Source organism: Lampris incognitus, chromosome 12 (assembly GCF_029633865.1).
Source record: "Lampris incognitus isolate fLamInc1 chromosome 12, fLamInc1.hap2, whole genome shotgun sequence".
Taxonomy (NCBI): Eukaryota; Metazoa; Chordata; class Actinopteri; order Lampriformes; family Lampridae; genus Lampris; species Lampris incognitus.
In genome coordinates this window covers 35,515,460-35,536,155 of record NC_079222.1, presented here as the reverse complement: position 1 = coordinate 35,536,155, position 20,696 = coordinate 35,515,460, and the positions used below count along the sequence as shown (strand labels likewise).

The 20,696-nt window shown below is 45.3% G+C and overlaps 1 protein-coding gene across 2 annotated transcripts in view; it reads left to right on the top strand.

Moving 5' to 3' along the window:
• The first annotated feature begins 2,152 nt into the window (after positions 1-2,152).
• Positions 2,153-20,696, top strand: part of jmy (junction mediating and regulatory protein, p53 cofactor) — a 43,906-nt gene continuing 25,362 nt past the window's right edge. For both annotated transcript variants that reach the window (XM_056290546.1, XM_056290545.1), the window contains exon 1: positions 2,153-3,553. In XM_056290546.1, the coding sequence (XP_056146521.1) occupies positions 2,726-3,553 (828 nt within the window). In that variant the 5' untranslated portion in view covers positions 2,153-2,725. The remainder of the gene's footprint in view (positions 3,554-20,696) is intronic.

The following is a 20,696-nucleotide window of genomic DNA, read 5'->3' as shown; positions in this document are numbered from 1 at the left end:
ACACACACACACACATATATATATACTATGTATGAGGGAAGTTTGACAGTGACGAGGTGTGCGGTTGGAATGACAGATGGGTTCAAGATGGAGGTGGGATTACATCGAGGATCGGCTCTGAGCCCTTTCTTGTTTGAAATGGTGATGGACAGGTTGACGGACGAGATCAGGCAGGAGTCTCCATGGACGATGATGTTCGCGGATGACATTGTGATCTGTAGCGAGAGTAGGTTGCAGGTGGGGGAGAGCCTGGAGAGGTGGAGGTATGCACTGGAGAGAAGAGGAATGAAAGTCAGTAGGAGCAAGACGGAATACCTATGCATGAAAGAGAGGGAGGACAGTGGAATGGTCAGGATGCAAGGAGTGGAGGTGACTAATGCGTATGAGTTTAAATATTTGGGGTCAACTGTCCAAAGTAACGGGGAGTGGGGAAGAGAGGTGAAGAAGAGAGCGCAGGCAGGGTGGAGTGGGTGGAGAAGAGTGTCAGGAGTGATTTGTGACAGAAGGGTACCAGCAAGAGTTAAAGGGAAGGTTTACAAGATGGTTGTGAGACCAGCTATGTTATATGGTTTGGAGACAGTGGCACTGATGAAAAGACAGGAGGCGGAGCTGGAGGTGGCAGAGTTGAAGATGCTAAGATTTTCACTGGGAGTGATGAAGAAGGGCAGGATTAGGAACGACTATATTAGAGGGACAGCTCAGGTTGGATGGTTTGGAGACAAAGCAAGAGAGGCAAGATTGAGATGGTTTGGACATGTGTGGAGGAGAGATGCTGGTATATTGGGAGAAGGATGCTGAATATGGAGCTGCCAGGGAAGAGGAGAAGAGGAAGGCCAAAGAGGAGGTTTATGGATGTGGTGATGGAGGACATGCAGGTGGCTGGTGTGACAGAGGAAGATGCAGAGGACAGGAAGAGATTGAAATTATGATCCGCTGTGGCGCCCCCTAACGGGAGCAGCCAAAAGTAGTAGTAGTAGTTATTGTATCACATACTTATTCTATTTTATTTAAGACAATATTTTGCCTGCTTTCTCAATTGCACCAACAACGCCAATTAGTGCATGTGATGCGCATGGCAATAAAATAATTTCTGATTCTGATGCATCCATCCATCCATCCATCCATCTAGCCATCCATCATCAAAACCACTTATCCTGCTCTCCTTTTTTAAATAGTTGGTGTTTGATAAAGCAAGTATCGTTCTCGCCAGATGAAGAGATTGCTCTTCATCAACTACACGCCTGATGCACACTTCATATCAAACTGCTACGTGGCAGAACAGACGAGCAGCGCTCAGCTGCAGCCTGCAGAACGAGGCGGGGCTACACCCCTTCCCCTAACCCTGACCTTAAAGTGGGCGGGGCTTGCCCGACGAACGTGCAGCTGCGCTCCATGCTGCAGGCAGCAGCTGGGTGTACTTGGGACAGAAAGGCAGTTCATCCATAATGTATTGTAGGCTTGGTTCAGAAGATGGCGATATTCACCCGGTCGAAACTCTGCACAAGTCCGAAGGCCTCTGCTTTTAAACGACACGTCCCAAGAACATTTATTTTGAACCTTTTAGAACATTTATTTTGAAACTTTTAGAACATTTATTTTGAAACTTTTTTTCATTTGATTTTATTATGGAAACGTGTTATACATAAATTCAAAAGGGCAAAGAAAAAAAATGCAAGGACACAAGAATTTAAAATAGAAGTGGGACATTATTTCGATACTGTAAAGACGCTGGAAACACACGGAGCCTCGAAACTTCCCCACGTGACTTTTTTTCTCCCCTTTTTCTTGTGCGCCAGCATACCCTTGTTTTGTATTCTTTTGGTTGTACCGTTGTTGTCTGGAAACCGTATTGTGACGTTAACCGCTGATCGTTTTTTTAATATATATATTTGTAAGTTTCCCGAAAATGTACATTAAAAGTTTATTGAAGAAAGAGAAAAAAAATCTCACTTCCGGACGTCGGGCACGGGGGGCGGGGCCCAACGTCAGGACGTCCTCTGCGTGCCCGACGTCAGGGAATTGTCCACGTGCGGATGTTTACGCTTCCCGTGCAAAATGACGTCAGCAGAGGATTTAAAAAAAAAGAGTGACAGACACGTGCTTCCACGATACTAATAACGATACTAACAATAATAGCGAGAGCTGAGGGGGAGAGTCGTCGACAGGAGCGCGCCCTCGGCTTGCGCGCCGAAACGTGTTGTCGCGGGGAGCTTTCGCAGGACGCGCCTCCGAACGCTTGTAAACAACCGCACCACGTGACGTGCCCGCGAGCCGCATTGTCCGCGGGTGCACAAAGCGCCAGGCCAGATGAGCGTAGCGGGTGGTCCGCCGACCCACCTGAGGAGGTCCTGCCGCTTGCCCGTCGTCCGACGCAGCTCTCTGGGAGTGTTGTCGGGCCACTTCGGCTCCCCGTCACGGCTCCAAACTCGGGCCGGGGAAACGTCGCCAGGCTTCGGTATGTTTTCGGCTGACGAATGTGAGAACAAAGCCGCGTAGACTTTGATCTCTTCCCCCCCCCCCCCAAAAAAGAGAAAATCAGCCTGCCCGCTTTGCGCGCCGCTAGCTTACAAGGTCTTATTGTCTAGCCTGTCCCCGGCTAACACCGGCTAGCCGTTGCCCCTTTTAGCGTCGACGTCAGAGACGGTGTGTTTTTGTTTTTTTCTTCTTCTCTTGTCGGGACTAAGCTAACTTTACTCGACTTTGCTCTCCCCCCCCTCGGCGGACAATGTCGTTCACGATGGAGGAGTCCTTGGAGTCCGGGTGGGTGTCCGTTCGCCCCAACGTGTTCGACGAGAAAGAGAGGCACAAATTCGTCTTCATCGTGGCGTGGAACGAGATCGAGGGCAAGTTCGCCATAACGTGCCACGACCGGACAATACAGAGGCAGACCACCTTCGGGGACTCGCTCCTCGGCCGTCCCCCCGCACGCCCCGGCCCCGCGGCCCCCGTGGCGGAGAACGGCCTCGGCAAGAGAAAAGAGGAAATCGGCCCGGTTGCGCACGGGGGGTCGAACCCCGGGCCCGCAGGAAACGGTGCGGCGGAGACCCGAGCTGACGAGAAGAAACGTCTCACGCCGGAGTGCGTGAGCAAAGCGGTGGGTTCGTGGGATTTGGTGACAGCCAAGGTGATGGACGTGGAGGTGTTGGAGCCGCTCTCGGCAGACGATGGGGGCCGGGGGGGAGGCGAGGCTGGCCGCGAGGACTACAGCTGGGCCGGGCTGTTCTCGTTCCAGGACATGAGGGCGGCCCACCTTCACCTCTGCGCCGTCAACTCCGACCTGGAGCCGTGCCTGCCCCCGTTCCCCGAGGAGCAGTCCGGCATGTGGACCGTGCTGTTCGGCGCGCCTGAGATGTCGCAGCGGGAGACGGACGCGCTGTGCTACCAGCTGCAGGTGTACCTGGGCCATGCCCTGGACACCTGCGGCTGGAAGATACTCTCGCAGGTGCTGTTCTCCGAGAGCGACGACACGGACGAGTATTACGAGAACCTGAGCGAGCTGAGGCGGAAAGGGTACGAGGATGCTCTGGAGAGGGCCAAGAGATATCTCCAAGAGGTGAAATGATCCCTTTCTTATCGGGGTATATGGACACACATAGAATATCCTTTTTTTCTATGTAAAGTGTTAGGTATCAGTCGTTTGATGAATTTTTAATTTACATGGTGGTAGGGGAAGAATAAAAAAAAATCATTTTTTTGTATTCAGAGGCCTAGTAGCCTTTGAGCTCACTTCTCATAGAAGACACATTGCAAAGGGACAGACGGACGGTGACCATAGGGTGACGAGGTCCATAATGCATGTCATATCGGGTCATTCTGCCTCATGGTCCCCTCTTCCACTGCCCTTTGTTCCCCTTAAGCCTGTGAGCTGCCATCTGTTGCTACCCGCACTAACAAGCTTGTAATATGATCTGGTCCGGGCTAGCAATGACGATTCAGCTGGCTTGGTTAGAAGGGAGTCGGTAAAAGTATAGAACAATTGGAGGTGGAATTACGTGGGGGGAAATAATTTCCACAGCTGTTATTGAGTACAGTTCGTGTTTTGTCGTCCCACTCCTCTGTAGACACAGTCAGCCCAGCACATGTTGGAATGACACGAGAAACAAGTATTTCATCACTGATCCATCTGCCAATATAGACCTGGGCGAGCTTATTGGTGGGACATAATTGGAAAGTGCAGAACACTAGCACACCAAAATTACCATAACTTAGAATCTGTATTCATAAAAGTGATGTATTTCAAAAGAGGAACATCCCGAGACAAAGTCCTTTAGACTCTGCTGATCTTCTTTCCTCTTTTTTTTTGGGGGGGGGGTCACAAACCACAAATAGTTAAGAAGGCTTGACCTTCGAAAGAACAGATTGTTTATTGAATTTCAAAAGAATTATGGTCTTTGTCATTCATGCTAAACTATAAGTTGGCTGTAACTCTCCTAGCTTACATCATTGGATTTTTGGCAGACAGCCTGGATATGCTGTAGAATATGATCTCATCAAAGGAGTGTGAGATCACCAAGTGTGCATGCTGAAGTTTCATCCAGTGTACACTCATCTAATGTGCCATGGTTTGTTTCTTCGTCTGTTAGACGTACTTATTTTGTCTAAATTAAAACAAGAGGTGGTCATTTCTGTTATGTGAAATCCATTAACACTAAAATATCCATAGCAAGGTGTCTTAGTTAAGAGATGTGTGTTGACAACAGGCCACTTGTTTGCAAATTTTTGACCCCTTATAAAACAGCTCCGAATTTCGTGACCCCAGAAAGTTGAATCGGTTCATCTGGACACAACATTTATTGACAGACACATGTCATCACTCATGTAAGTTACCTCTTCAGTCTCAACTGACTGCAGGTGTCCCCACCCTTATAAACAATACAGCGGCATAACGACCCAAACCAGCAATCAGTTTCATATGCAAATTTCTGTGACCATTATCCAGAGTTACAATGGCAGTGTGTACTATTCACAGAGGATTGGGGAATGTTTGCAATCACAGCATTGTAAGATGGTGACAGATGTACTCTTAGCCCCCCCCCCCCCGGGTTCAGGGATGGTCGTTCCCTCATCACATAGATGGCCTCTTTGACTCCCCGTTCAAACCAGTGTTCCTCCCTATCAAGGATGTGCACACCCTCATCCTTGAAAGATCCCTCCATCCCTGAACCGGGGGAGGGGGGGGCTAAGAGTACATTTATTGCCATCTTACAGTGCTGTGATTGCAAACATTCCCAAATCCTCTGTGACTATTTGCATATGAAACTGGTTTTCGGTCGTTATGCCAGTGTATTGTTTATAAGGGTGGGGATACCTCCAGCCAGTTGAGACCAAAGAGGTCACACTTAGATGAGTGATGACACACATGTCCAGATGAACTGATTCAACCTCTGATTTTCTTACCTGGATTATTGAGCATGCATAAAGACAGTTTGACTCAACATCAATATTTTGACGATATTGTTGCAATGACTATTGGTGCTCTCACAAAATATTTGCACAACGACGTGTTTGATAAACATTCATAGAGATGAACAATATAACAGCTAGAACAGTCTAATAAGTTCAGAAAGTCACATAGCTTTACTGTAATGCAGCCTTGAAAACCAGGAAAAGACAACACTTATGTCACTTCATGATATTACTATATCCAAAATCCCAGATGATATCTTGTCTTTTATCACGATATCGATATAATATCGATATATATTGCCCAAGCCCTACTCTTATATGCAAATGCCATGACCTTGAATCACTCACTTAGTGGTATTTGTTAAATACCTTGTAACAATGTGACAAGTTAAATTTCACGAAAGCATGCTACTGACTTGGCAAACAAAATTTTAAACTTTAGTCTGGCGGCATGTCCAGGGTCTCCCCGCCTGCCGCCCAATGACTGCTATGATAGGCTCCAGCATCCCCGCAACCCTGAGAGCAGGATAAGCGGTTTGGATAGTGGATGGAAACATCTGTTAAGTGGATTCAGCACCTAGTTGCTGCCATGTGTTAACCTTGCATGCACTCACCCCTTTTGATACCCAGGTTCACTGACAAAGTAGTCATTTTTAAAATCCCACCGATAACCAGAAATACCTTTCATTGTCGAGGTCAAGCGTTCATGCCATTAAAAATAAATTTAACAACCTAGTGTTAAGTTGTATTTTGCAGTAAATCTTAGTGATATTGTCCAAATGCAGACATCCCCTCCATAATACTAGGTTCTTGTCAGCTTAACTTGCAAGTGAGCGAAGTAGCACAGGCTTTGCCTATTATTCAAACAAAGTGCATTCCTGACAAAACCATGGCCACAGAAATAAAAGAAAAGCAATCTCGAATTTGTTCAGCAATTAAGATGCCCTGCAGTTGATATAAAAATAGTAACACGTTAAGGTAGAAGCAAAGAAGATGAAAACAAATATTTATCAAGTATTGCAAAATGTACAGTACAGTTTTTTTTAATAACATGGATTCACATATTTGACTTTTAAGATAAAATTGGATTTGGATTTTACTTCATAATGTGCTTAAAGAATCCTGTACAGAACAAGCATGTACAGAAGATCTTATTGTACAGGGAAGGGGAGTCTAAAGACTGAAATGAAATGCGTCATAGTGTGGGTTGAGGAACAACTGAGGGCACACAATGGGTCTTTAAGTCATGCCCAACAGCAGTGACATTGTCAGACTAGAATAGGAGAACAAAAAACTAGTGCTCTGTCATGCAGTGATGTCATTCACTGTTTCCGTTCAAATATATCGCAAATTGCGTGAGTATGGGGTGCCGAGGCAGTTGTTACAAGCGATCTGGTCCTTGTATAACCAAAGTGAGAGCTGTGTCTGTATTCTCGGCACAAAGTCAAACAGGTTTTCGGTGGGTGTCAGACTCTGCCAAGGTTGTTCCCTGTCTGTGATTCTGTTTGTGATATTCATGGACAGGATCTCAAGGTGCAACCAAGGTGAGGAGTGTATCTGTTTTAGGAACCGTAGAACTGCATCTCTGCTCTTCGCAGATGATGTGGTTTCGTTGGCATCATCAAAATGCGACCTCCAGTGCACACTGGGGTGGCTTGCAGTTGAGTGTGAAATGGCTGGGATGAGAGTCTGCACCTCCAAGTCTGAGGCCATGGTTCTCCACCTGAAAATGGTGGATTGCTCCCTCCAGGTTGGGGATGAGTTGTTGCCTCAAGTGAAGGAGTTCAAGTATATCGGGGTCTTGTTCACGAGTGAGGGTAGGATGGAGCGGGAGATTGACAGGTGGATTGGTGCAGCATCAGCAGTAATGCGGACATTGTACCGGACCGTTGTGGTGTAGACGGAGCTGAGCCGGAAGGCAAAGCTCTCAATTTATCAGTCAGTCTTAATTCCAACCCTCACCCATGGTCATGAGCTTTGGGTAGTGACTGAAAGGGTGAGATGGCGGATACGAGCGGCTGAAATGAGTTTCCTCCATAGGGTGTCTGGGCTCAGCCATAGAGATAGGGTGAGGAGCTTGAACATCCGGAGGGAGTTCGGAGTAGAGCCGCTGCTCCTTTACGTTGAAGGAGCCAGTTGAGGTGGTTTGGACATCTGATTAGGAAACCTTCCTTTGGAGGTTTTCAAGGCAAGCCTAACTGGGGGGAGACCCCTGGGTAGACCCAGAATTCGCTGGAGGGATTACATGTCCAACCTGGCCTGGGAACATCTTGGGATCTCTCCCAGGAGGAGCTGGAGGACGTTGCTGGGGAGAGGGACATCTGGGGTGCTCTACTTAGCTTGCTGCCACCGCGACCTGACCCCGGAGAAGCGGCTGATGATGAGATGAGATGAGATGAGCTATATCGCAAATCTTTAAGCTACATGAGGGAATGTTTTTGTGATAAAATATTACATGTTTATTGCTATTAGTGTCGAAAATTTCCCCCCAAGCCCCCAAGAAAATAAGAAAACTCAAAACTTTTCTTGGGTTTGCCGATTGCTGAGCATGTCCATTGCTTTTCCGTGAAATCATTAGAGGCGCACAGGATGTGACATATTTTACGTATTTATAGACTAGCATTTATCCAGTGTGTATGTTATATTGACACTATTTAACGATTTTGTTTGTCATACACAAATGCAAGAAATATAAGAAGTCACAGCTTTAGAAGCCATGATCCACGATTATTTTCTTACGTCATTCAAGCGACATCAAGCCGAATATGGGGAATCTCAGTCAACTAAAACAGTGTGCTCCTTCGTCTACACCACTGGGTGGAGAGTCCCTTATGCAGCAAACATTTTGTCATTAAATTAAAGGCGAATTACTACATGTTTCCATCATCTGGTGTTTTTCAAAGAACAGCTTCCTGTATCCAGGGTGCAATGGTGCCGATAAAGGTTGCTTAGCAAAAACAGCTTACAACTACTGTTAAATGTGAAAGATGCGAGAGAGAATGGATCATTTTCAGCACTTTGCGGCATTTGCCCCGGGGAACTATCAGCACTCTAGACCAGGCAAATATTCCATGCTTCCTGATGAAGACGGCAACAAAATGCATTGACCAGAATTACACCGACTGAGGCCACGGCTCTGCAACGCCCCCCCGTTTTGTTATTTGAGTTAACTCAACAAAAATTTGAATTTCGTTTTCTGTCCAAACGTATCATATATCGTTTCACATAATGACATAATTGTTTATGGCCGAGCACAGACACGTGACGTGACTATGCTCCACGTCATTATTTTTCAAGAAACCCCATTTCCATCACCCTTTATTACATTTTTGCGTCTGACTTCAACTTCTCCAATCAGTGAGCAAATCTTTGCGATATTTATAGGTGCTTTTTTTTCAATTTAGGTATTTTCATTTATGTTTTTTATGTACATCTTCAAATTTTGTAAAAAAAACAGCAAACAAAACATGTTGATGGAAACGTGCCTTTGGACTGGTGACAGGATAGCTGCTGTTGAGGCTCATTGTGTGATGGCCATTTAGCATCTGGAGGCTCCTGCAGAAGATCATTGCTGCAATGCCCTTATCCAATATTATTACAGTGCATGTCCTTCAGACATGCACTGTGATGTGCCTGTGATGCAGCTGTGCCAACCATGCAAAACTAATTCATGGTGGGAAACAATCCAGAAATTTAGTTAATTATTTACCAATGACATTAGTATTCTGTGGCCTCTTAATTGCACAGATTTAAGCCAGTGACTGACTACAAGTTATCGTATAGACTACAGGTCAGTAGTTAAATTTGAGCTGCTTTGGCAGTGAGTATATTGTAATTCTGTAAGTAGTGATGAGAGACAAACCATTAAACATGAAATAAATTTAAAGTTAACAAGGACAGTGTCATAGATGAAAAACACTAATGATTGGGGATGCATTGATACTTGATTCCAATGACTTCTTCTTTTTCTCTTTCGGCTTCTCCTTGATTTCAATGACTGCTGGGAAAGGCTCCAGCATCCCGCGACCCCGATTGGGATAAGTGGCTTGGATAATGGGATGGAATGGAATGATACTTGATTCCGAATATGAATCTAAGCTGATACCAATTACTGACCTTATTATTTTCACTGAACTTTGCAGACTTAGACCAAAGATTGGGGTCAGTGGGCAAAATGATTGATATAGAATCCGTTTTTTTCCCCCCAACATTAAAGAAATGCAGTCTTCCATGTGCCAAAAATGCAGTGAAACAAGCCATTTTGCTTTTATTTATGACATGTTACTCACATGGCTTTTAGTGTCAAATTTTAGTCTTGGGTAAAGTCTCTGATTCGAATGCTCCATTTTAGCCCTTTATCGGCCTGATATCCAATACCTGTATCAGTATCAGTGCATCCCTGTCACTGTTATTGAGTCCAAGCAAGTAATGACTTAGTACATTCAGCAGCCTTAGGTTATGTATGCACCACAGGACTGAAAAAAGCACCTCTGATGTGTTAAGTAGTTTCTCCTCCTTTCATTACAGGTAGACATATCTGTTTCCATACTCTATACCCCTATGGCGGTAGGGGAGGGTGTAGACTTCCACGAGTGATTCATGTGGAGCTAGTCGACCACTTCCTTTTATCTGCCGATTTTTCCAGGAGGAATGTTATGCATGTGCATGCTCGTCTATTTCCATTAGATCCATCCACAGCTGTGTAGGTGCTCCACCACCAACGAGTGTCTATGGTGGGACACTTTACTATGACTGGCAGTCGTGCACCCTGCGATGCCTGGTCGAGCAGGAGGCCACACTGGGGTTTGAATCATTAACTTCAGTGTTAAGAGCTAGTATGTGCAGCCAAGTGGCCTTCTCTGTATGTTTGTGTTGTCATGTATAGAAAAGTCATGCTTTGAGTACTCTCAACCCGGCGCAGTGACCTGAGGGTGGCACGGTGGTGCAGTGGTTAGTGCTGTTGCCTCACAGCAAGAAGGTCCTGGGTTTTAACCCCGGGGTTGTCCAACCTTGGGGGTCATCCCAGGGCATCCTCTGTATGGAGTTTGCATGTTCTCCCCATGTCTGCGGTGGGTTTTCTCCGGGTGCTCCGGTTTCCCCCACCATCAAAAAAAGACATGCATGTTAGGGTAAATACTCCTGTCTGTGCCCCTGACCGAGGCATGGCAAGACAAAGTGGAGTTGGTCCCCGGGTGCTGCACCTGTATACTGCACCAGCTCTGCTGCTGTCTGCTTGTAGCAGTACTGGGACGTCTGTTGTAGTCCATGCCAATTAACTTCAATGAGCCCTCAATTAAAAGCCAAACCACAGGACTTCATTACCCAGACTGCACCAGCTCCGCAGTCTTATGTGCTGCTGCCCTACTAATTGTTTTTACAGAACCCCCTGAAAAATTTCATTTACCTCCTGTATTTACTTTTTATCCTATCCATATTACTTTTTGTTTTAAATTATTTGAAAACTTAATTTCATTTCCTTTTATTGCAGAATTACATGTCGTGAACATCAGTGATATCTCTTAGTATTTTTTATTTACAGTAGAAATTCCATAATCAACATGCAAGAGTTGGCCGATACACATGCCAAGATCCCAAGACGAGGAATATCTGCCCCCCCCCCCCAATTTAAGAACTGGTTGATTCTTCTTCGGGGTAGTCCAACTTGGGGGGGGGGGTTCATACCAGGTCGCCCTCTGTGTGGAGGTTTCATGTTCTCCCCGTGTCTGCGTGGGTTTCCTCCGGGTGCTCCGGTTTCCTCCCACAGTCCAAAGACATGTAGATCAGGTGAATCGGTCGTACTAAAATGTCTCTAGGTGTGTCTATGGGTGTGTGTGTCGGCCCTGTAATGGACTGGCAGCCTGCCCAGGATGTCTATCCGCCTGCCGCCCAACGACTGCTAGGTTCCAGCGTCCCCGCGACCCTGAGAGCAGGATAAGCGGTTTGGATAATGGATAGATGGAAGAACTGGTTGAAACAGTGTCATCTGTTTCTGAAGGGCACAACTCATCATTGTCGATTCTAGTACCACAGCCTAATGATAGTGGAGGAGGAGTGGGACCAGAAAGGAAATAAAGCTGGAGCTGCATTGTCAAAGTAGAGAGGAGAAGTGAAAATAAATTCACAAGATAGTGTTGATACACAAAACCCCTGTAAATTTGACACTTTATGTGTACGATCTCAATATAAATAAATTGCAGGCAGGAGGAATATTTCTTTGTGATGACACTTGCATCATTGCGTAGCAGCATCTGCCATGCATCCTGCTGCAGCCCTGGGGCTCATGAGGCCAGACACAATGCATTGCAGGTTGGAGGGTGGAGAGCTCCAAAGCAAAAAGTTTTGTAGAAATGGGTGGAGACCACTGAACTGTCGTTGTATGTGGAATCAATCAAACATCTGGGCAGAGGATGACGCCAGTGTTCACGTGCTTGCTGTCTTCCTGGGAACTAGCTTCATTCATGCCAACACCACCAACAGTACATCAACAAGGCAGATGACTGGGTCATTTCCGTTTGAGTCCTGTACCGGTTTAGCCTCAATAAAGAATTTGTTTAGGAAAAGAACAAAGTCACTAGTACTACAGCTGGGCGAAATTATATTTTATTCTGCCCATTTGAAAAATAATTATGGTATAAATCTACAAGCAATATTATTTACTACAGAAATATCATAGAAAAAACTTACAATTGTACGGTAGTATTTCTCATTATACTTTAATTATTTTATAGTATATTATATTATAATTATATTTTTTAATTATATAAACGTGTGTGATTATATAATAATTATATTATTTGATTATAGTATAATTTCTCTTGTAGTTTTTTGGACTGGCTTTTTTTTATTGTTATAAATACTATAGAGAGTATTATGCTTATACTATACATTTAGCTATAATGATTTTATAGTTCATTACAGTTAATCTACAGAAGACTTATGATTATGTGATAGTGTTTTTATAGTGTTGCTATAGTGATTAGCGGTATTATAGATATTTAGCCCTAAATTGTATCGAAATATCACTTTAAACAAACATACCGTAGATAGTACTATTATACACTGATAACTGAAAATACTATGAGATTATCATGATGACCAGTTAATTATAACATTTTATTGTCATATAGCACTGAGAATACTACAGGATTACTGTTATTAATAAAATAAGCATACAAACATAACGTTTCCAAGACCTACTATAGAGCATTATAATTATCTTTTTGCTAACTATAGGAATGATATACTGTATTTTCACAGTATAGTAGGGGAGGACATTAAAACAGACCAAGATTACATTTGTGTGGATAGGTGCAAGATAATTTTTTTCAGAGCCAGTCAAATATGCCGCTATGTGACTGTTTCTCTGTGTGTGAATAAAACCTTTATTGCCCGTAGGGGGATTTGCTTATCCGTGTTTTGAGAACAATAATTTTCCCAGACATTCAAGACCGCAGTCTGGTTCTGATCTTGCATCATGAGAAATCCCAACACTCAGCACCCACTTATCCAAGCATTGAGTTAATAAGTACATGTGGAGAATGCAATGCCCTCTGGGACTTAACTGTGATGTAGGGCTATACAAATAAACGTGACTTGACATAAGCACTGGCCATGTTTATTTGAACGAGTTCTCCGATGGACACATACATGGTTTTATTCTGTTAGTATTCAGTAGGCCTGACACTTGTAAGGACATAGTTCACTTAAGAGCTGCAAGCAGTGTTACCGACTCTTCTGTAAGAAAAATAGGTGTTGGATATTCCAAAAGTTTTCGGATTTTGCCAGAATATATCATTACAGTGGACAACGTAATGATAAATCAGGAATCAGGAACAATTTATTGTCCTTTCTCTCATGTACCTGCGTACACAAAAGAAACAAAATTCCGTTGCCCCCCCGCCCACAGCAGTGCGACACAAAAGACAAAAACACACATCCCAAATTTCCCAAAAACAAGACCATCAAAAACTCACAAAAACAGAGAGACCAAAGTAAAAAAACACAAACAACTAACAACACAGTCCACTCAGTGCAACACAGTCAAAAAAATTCCACTGTCCAGAGAACGAACGCCATCCGGGATGACTGTCGGAACTGCCGGTCTGCATGGGGTAGCAGTTAGCTTAGCCTGTCCCGCTTCCGCATCCTGTCAGACCGCCCTCAGTGTTTCCTCCTTGTGCGCAGCTCCGGCAGGGTCGTGGTCCCTGGGCCCACCGGACGCAGCAGACCAGGCTCCCCCAGCCGATCCAGCGCCAGTTCTCCCAACCAGACACTTTCAACACACCTCCCCGCACTCCACACAACGACACGAAAACACAGTCAAAACTAGGCGAGGCCGCCACCAGACCACCCTCGATGTTATCAGAACTGCCAGTCTGCATGGGCTAGCAGTTAGCTTAACCTGCCCCGGTCCTGTCAGACCGCCCTTGGTGTTACCTCTTCGGGTGCGGCTCCAGTCAGGGCCGTGATCCCTGGGCCCACACGACACAGCAGACCAAGCTGTCCCAGCCAATCCAGCGCCTGCTCTCCCAGCCATCAAATGAAGACAAAACAAACTTTGACGCAGATTTGGACAAACACTCCATGGACGGTACTGGGTGACGCGCGGCGCCTTAAAAAATAGAAGTGCCTTAAAAGCATTTATGTATTTACTATAACTATATTCAGTTGAACATTTATTGAGGTGGGTAAACATAAATTGGCACCACACTTAACAAAGAAACTAGCTTGGAGGTTGCTTGTGTGGTGCAGCAGACTATAATGCTAGCATTCCAACTAAGGAGGCATCAAATTGACATATTTGTTGATACCCAGTAACCTATGATTTCCATGGTAATTTCATCTGATACCGATATAGACACGGCCACAGACGCGGCCAAGTATGTCTGTAGGGACGCCCGACCAAGCCGGAGGTAACACTGGGATTTGAACCTGCGGTCCCCGTGTTGGTAGGCAACAGCATAGACATCTATGCTATCCAGATACCCATAAATAACATTCTGGATGAAGACGAGGCTGTGTGTTGCTACGTTGTCTCTTCCCCTGTCTTCCTCCTCATCCTCCTTGTTAACCCTTTCTGGAAGGTCGAAAATAATAGAATAGCCGAGAGGAAAGCTAACTTTTTTGGTAAATATTAGAAGTTCTTAGGTGCAAAAAGTAGTTGCTTCACAGTCCAGACAGTTGACAGGAGTAGATATGCTTTCTGTAGCTCAGCAGTAATATTTGTTGGCATCTCCTTGTTACTGAGGTGCCCTGTAATGGTTGTGATTGAGGGCCATCTTGGAGTAATGAAGCCATTGCACCTACAAATAATTGTTATCCTTTAAGTGCCTCACTTTTGAAACAAGTTTATTAAAGTTCACACTGGTCTGATTTTAGTGTAGGCGTCATGGAAATTGATGAAGGCAGCCATCATGGAATTCTCTATGCAGGAAAAGAACCTATTTATAAATTGTCCGAGGTCAAGTCTCGAGTCATTAGAAGTAAAGTCAAGTCTCAAGTTCCTGAAATTTCTGGTCAGGTCAGACCCAATTTCAAGTACTGTGATCCGAGTCCCCACAGAACACACCGGTGGCATCTAACCTGAAAATTAAACACATGTATCTGATGTGCCTTAGCTGTTTACAACAATGTTCTGTTCTCCAGTACTGATGCTCCTACAGACTTGTGTTTTCTTTGAGAAAAAAAAAGTCTTTGCGCGGTGCTAAAAACACCTGCCATGCGTCGGTTGGCTCTTCCTGTTTGGGCTGCAGACGGCGTATGACGTTAGTCATCTGAGTTGTCGCTTTGCTTCTGTGTGTTTGGCTTAACTCGGTAATTCTTAGACCATACATGAAATTGTGAAAGGTTTCTGGAATTTTAACTTTACTTTGACTTTACTTTTTGGAGCTCTTACTTGTTGGTACTTGGAACTTTTACTTTTTTACTTAAAAAACTTACTTTTTGGTACTTGGAACTTTTGCTTTTTGAAATTTTAACTTTACTTAACTTTATTTTAATTTTAACCTTACAGCTTTGCTACCCCCCGCCCCCATGAATTGTAGTGTATAATTCCAAAGACATTATTGAGGAATGGAGGACTATACTATTAAGATATATGATCAAGTGGAGTATGTGATTAAAAATATATCACTGCTAAGTGGTGTTGAATGAATTCCCAGGGATAAAATACAGTAAAATAAGGGACACTGCCTGAGCAGCCGTGATAGAGATGCAGCTTACAGTGATGCAACTAGTGCTGAGAGCACATGTCTCACTGGGAGTAATGGTTTGTGATTTTCAGTCATCAAAAGTTAATATCAAACCTGTCCTCTACTGCCACTACATGAGAAAAACCTTGCAGGCTGCATTTTACATCATTTTCGAAATGCAGAGGATTTAACTTTACACCAGATACAGATTCATGCAGCATGTTATTTCCCAAGGACACAACTTAATACCCTGGTGGGAGATGGAGCACACAAGTTGAAAAGGGAAACCCTAGAAAATATTCTAGTTCGGTGTATTAGTCTCTGGTTAGCAGCGCATGCAAAAGTTTATTTTGATAGCAACGCCGAGTCAATAAAACTGCAACTCTGTCCGCTGCAGAGATGAGTCACCTCCGGTGGGTAGAAGTCTGGCATACATTTGTTTAAAGATATAATCTCACTGTGTAATCTGTGTACAGATTTTCCAATACATATTTTTTCTATATATGTGTTTGGTGGTATATGTATAGTTTCATATGTAGGTGTGTGTGTTTGTGTTTGTGTCTGTGTTTTACATACAATGTGATTTAGACATGTGGCCTCACTAATAGGTGTTGGGAGAGGTTCCCTTCGCAACCATAGGATTCATTTGCAAAAACCTTAGTGGCATTTCCACAATACTTTTCTTAGCCAAGATAGATTTTTGCACATTACTTTATTCACGTTATCATTTTAGACCATATATAGCTCTATTCGAGGTAATTTTACTTTGTATTACTAACAAATGTTGAACTACATTAATATTTATTTTCTTTGACCCAGATGCATTGAGGCACATTACTACAAAGTGCATGCTGCCTGTTAGAACAGCTTTTTCTTGCTTCAGGCACCTCTCATACTCCTTCCACAACCCCCCGTGGGTTGTTTCTGATCCAGAAGAGTAAAGGTATTAATCATCCTTACAGCGGCTTCGTATCGCACTAGTACCCCTTTCTCTCTTTAACACACTTACGTTGGGGTTCTGCCAGTCGCCAGACAAGAATTTCTTTGACCATAGTACGTCAACTCATAAACTTCATACCGTTCAGGAAACAATAATATTACGTGTCTGAATTTTCCATAAAATGCATGTTGTGAGATGGACCACCAACATTTATCTTGAGACTTGATTTGCAATGGAAGCCTTGTTTTTTTTTTTTTTTACGGTTCCTAAACACTTTTGCTCCCAGCTAATGGGTCAAAAATGATGTACGCTGTCAAAGCGAGGTTTTCCAGTCACTTCATACGAGGGGGCTCATTTCTTCTCTCAGACACTCAAATTAAAAGGCAGAGACAACATTACCCAAGCAAGACCGGGCAGAGTAAGGCTGCTAAACTGGAAGAGTCTGTCTGGAATGTAAAGCTGTAGCAGGTATCAGCGCCCCAGGTTGGCTGATACTGCAGTATTCAATTCAATTCAATTTATTGTCATTAAAAATAATGTGCAAGCACAACGTGTTAAAAATGAAATGAGGGCTGTGGCCTCACCAAACGGTGCAAGACAGACACAGGTAAACACAGCAAACACAATATAAGATATACACACATGAAGACCAAAAGCTAAAAATAAGTTAAAAGAGAGCTGGAGTACAAAATATTTAAAAATATCTACAGACATTCAGTGGGTAGCCAGGTTCAGGTGGGCAACAGCTTGTGGAAAAGCTGTTTTTGAGCCTGGTAGTGCGGGCTCTGAGGCTCCTGTAGCGCCTCCCAGAGTGCAGGGGGGAGAACAGTCCATGGTTGGGGTGGGTGGGATCTCTGCTGATGCTCAGACCCCTTCGAAGGTAGCGTTTGTGATAAATGTCTTTTATGGCTGATATGCTGGGCCGCCTTGACGATCCGCTGCAGAGCTTTCTGGTCTACTGAGGTGCAGTTGCTGTACCATACTGAGATGCAGATGGTCAGGATGCTCTCTATGGTGCAGTGGTAGAAGTTGGTGAGAATTTTGGGGGATAGACGGGCGCTCCTCAGCCTCCTCAGGAAATGCAGGCGTTGTCTGGCCTTTTTCACAAGGGCCTGGGTGTTTAATATCCACGAAAGGTCCTCACTGATGTGGACTCCAAGGAATTTAAAGCTGGAAACACGCTCCACTTCCACCCCATTGATGTGAATGGGGGAGTGGCTGCACCTTCTAGACCTCCTGAAGTCCACAATCAGCTCCTTTGTCTTCTGCACATTAAGGACAAGATTGTTGGTAATGCACCATGATGTGAGGTGCTGAATCTCGTCCCTGTAGGCCATCTCGTCATTGTTGGTGATACGGCCAATGACTGTGATGTCATCTGCAAACTTAACTATAACATTTGAAGGGTGAGTTGGCAGGCAGTCGTGGGTAAAGAGGGAGAAAAGGAGGGGGCTCAGAACACAGCCTTGAGGGGCACCTGTGCTGAGGGTCAGGGTGGAGGAGGAGTGGTCACCTAACCTAACAGACTGAGGTCTGTTGGTCAGGAAGTCCAGGATCCAGTTACAGAGGGAGGGGTTGAGGCCAAGGGAGAGGAGTTTGGTGGTTAGTTTGGCAGGGATGATAGTGTTGAAGGCAGAGCTGTAATCTATAAACAGCATCCGGATGTATGTGTTGTTAAGTTCAAGGTGGGTCAGAGCAACGTGCAGGGCAGTGGCGATGGCATCCTCAGTAGACCTTTTGGGACGGTAGGCGAATTGATGTGGGTCGAATGTGGGGGGGATAATGTTTTTGATGTGAGCCAGAACCAGTCTCTCAAAGCACTTCATGGCAATGGGGGTGAGTGCTATGGGTCAGTAGTCATTCAGACATGTGGATGTTGGTTTCTTGGAGACAGGAATGATAGAGGTGGTCTTAAAGCATGCCGGGACTTTAGATTGGGACAGTGAGAGATTAAATACAGGTGTGAAGACCTCAGCCAGCTGGTCGGCACATTCCCGGTAGACCCAACCCGGTATGCCGTCTGGTCCGGCAGCCTTCCGTGTGTTCACTCTGCGCAGTGATTCTCTGATCTCTGCGACTGATAGAGTGAGTACCTGGTTTTCTGGGTGGCTGGGGATTTTTGTGGCTGGGTTGTCTGGCAGGGAGGCATCATGGACAGTGGGACCGCAATTAGAGCTTTTGTAGTCTGTGATAGACTGAATGCCTTGCCAAATTTGCCGAGGATCAGAGTTATTGTGAAAATGGTCCTCTATTCGTAGGGAATATTTATGTTTGGCTCTTCTGATGCCCTTTTTGAGGTTGGATCTGGCTGCGCTGTAGGCCCCACAGTTACCTGACTTGAACGCTGCATCCTGGACTTTCAGCAGCTGCCAGGCCTCACTGGTCATCCAGGGTTTCTGGTTTGGAAAGGTGCGGACTGATTTTTTTGTTGTGACACTCTCAGTGCAAAAGTTAATGTAGGCTAGTATGGCAGATGTCTGTTCATTAATGTCTATATGGGAGCCATGGGTAGCTGAATGTGCAAAAATACTCCAGTCTGTGTTTTAAAAACAGTCCTGGAGTTCAGAGACTGCTCCTTCTGGCTGGACAGTGATTGTCTTTACTGCTGGCTTGACCCGTTTTATTAGGGGTTTGTAGGCTGGGACCAGGAACAGGCAGAGGTGGTCAGAATGCTCCAGATGAGGACAGGGAGTAGCTTTGTATGAGTCCTTGATGTTTGTATAGAGATGGTCCAGGGTGTTTTGTCCCCTAGTGGGGCAGGAGACATCTTGATGGAATTTGGGCAATACAGCCCTGAGGTTAGCCTGATTAAAGTCACCACCTATGATAAAGGCATTGTCCGGGTGTTTGGTCTGTTGTCTGCTGATGGCAAATTGTAGCTGCTTAAGTGCTTCCTTAGCATTAGCATGTGGGGGGGTGTATACAGCGGCGATGGTAATGGCCGTTAGCTCCCTGGGCAGGTTAAAAGACCTGCACTGAATCGTAAGGAGCTCGAGATCAGCAGAGCAATGCCTTTCGACGATCTTTATATTGTAACGTGCATGGATAAGAAGACACGCTGGCCGCTGGCTGGCGGGTCTGACCCTTTAGTCGAGCGGTTAGCGATGTCTCCTGCGGTGCGGGCGATACGGGTTTGGTTCCCGGCCGTGGCAGTTCCTGTGGTTGCGTTGTCCCCCGAATTCGCTACATTGGTGTCAGAAGTGGGATGGTGAGACCGTAAGGCCATCGGAAGCATATGCGCCCTGAGGCGTGAAGGAGCTGATATGCTTTAGCGTGGGGACGCGCTTCCCGAAGGAGGGGGGTAGTGTAACGTGCATGGATAAGAAGACACGCTGGCCGCTGGCTGGCGGGTCTGACCCTTTAGTCGAGCGATTAGCAATGTCTCCTGCGGTGCGGGCGATACGGGTTCGCTTCCCGGCCGCGGCACTTCCTGTGGTTGCGTTGTCCCCTGAATTCGCTACAATATTGTTGCACCAAGAGTTATTGACATAATCAGTCAAACGTCCTCCGCAGATCTTGCCGGAGTCCGCTGTCCTGTCGGCACGGAAGGCTGTGCGGCCCGCTAGCTCGACTGCCAAGTCGGCTATGTTGCTGTTGAGCCAAGTCTCCGTAAACATCAGCAGTTCTGCAGCCTTTTCTGAGAGGACAGCCTGAGCTTATCCTGTCCATTTTGTTAGCTAACGACCGGACATTAGCCACGAAGATGCTGGGGAGGGAAACTTTGAAGGGAGCGCTACTTAGCTCAGCATGTAGCCCGCCACATTTCCCCCTCTTCTGTTTACGTTGCCGACGGGGGGCAGCGTTTCCACTGCGAGACCGGTGAGCGGATAATATCGATGGGAGAGTATGGATGCCACATCATGAGTTCCCTCCTGGTTGCCTGGTGTACTTATTTGAGCTTGGCTACTGCTGCATTGCTCATATCATCAACATACTTGATGACTGGCTTGGGAACATTGGAGAAGATGTTCACTGCTGCAGTCACTTGACTAGGTTTGGGACAAAAAGTACAGCAACAGTATTGTTACAATGGTGCATAATGTTGAAACTGGTTGGTAGGTCAAAAGAACTGATGGATCTAAGGAGGGTTAGATCTGTTTCCATTAATGTTCTCATTAAGATCTCTTCACATTGTGAGAGCAGGCAGTTCCAGATGGGAG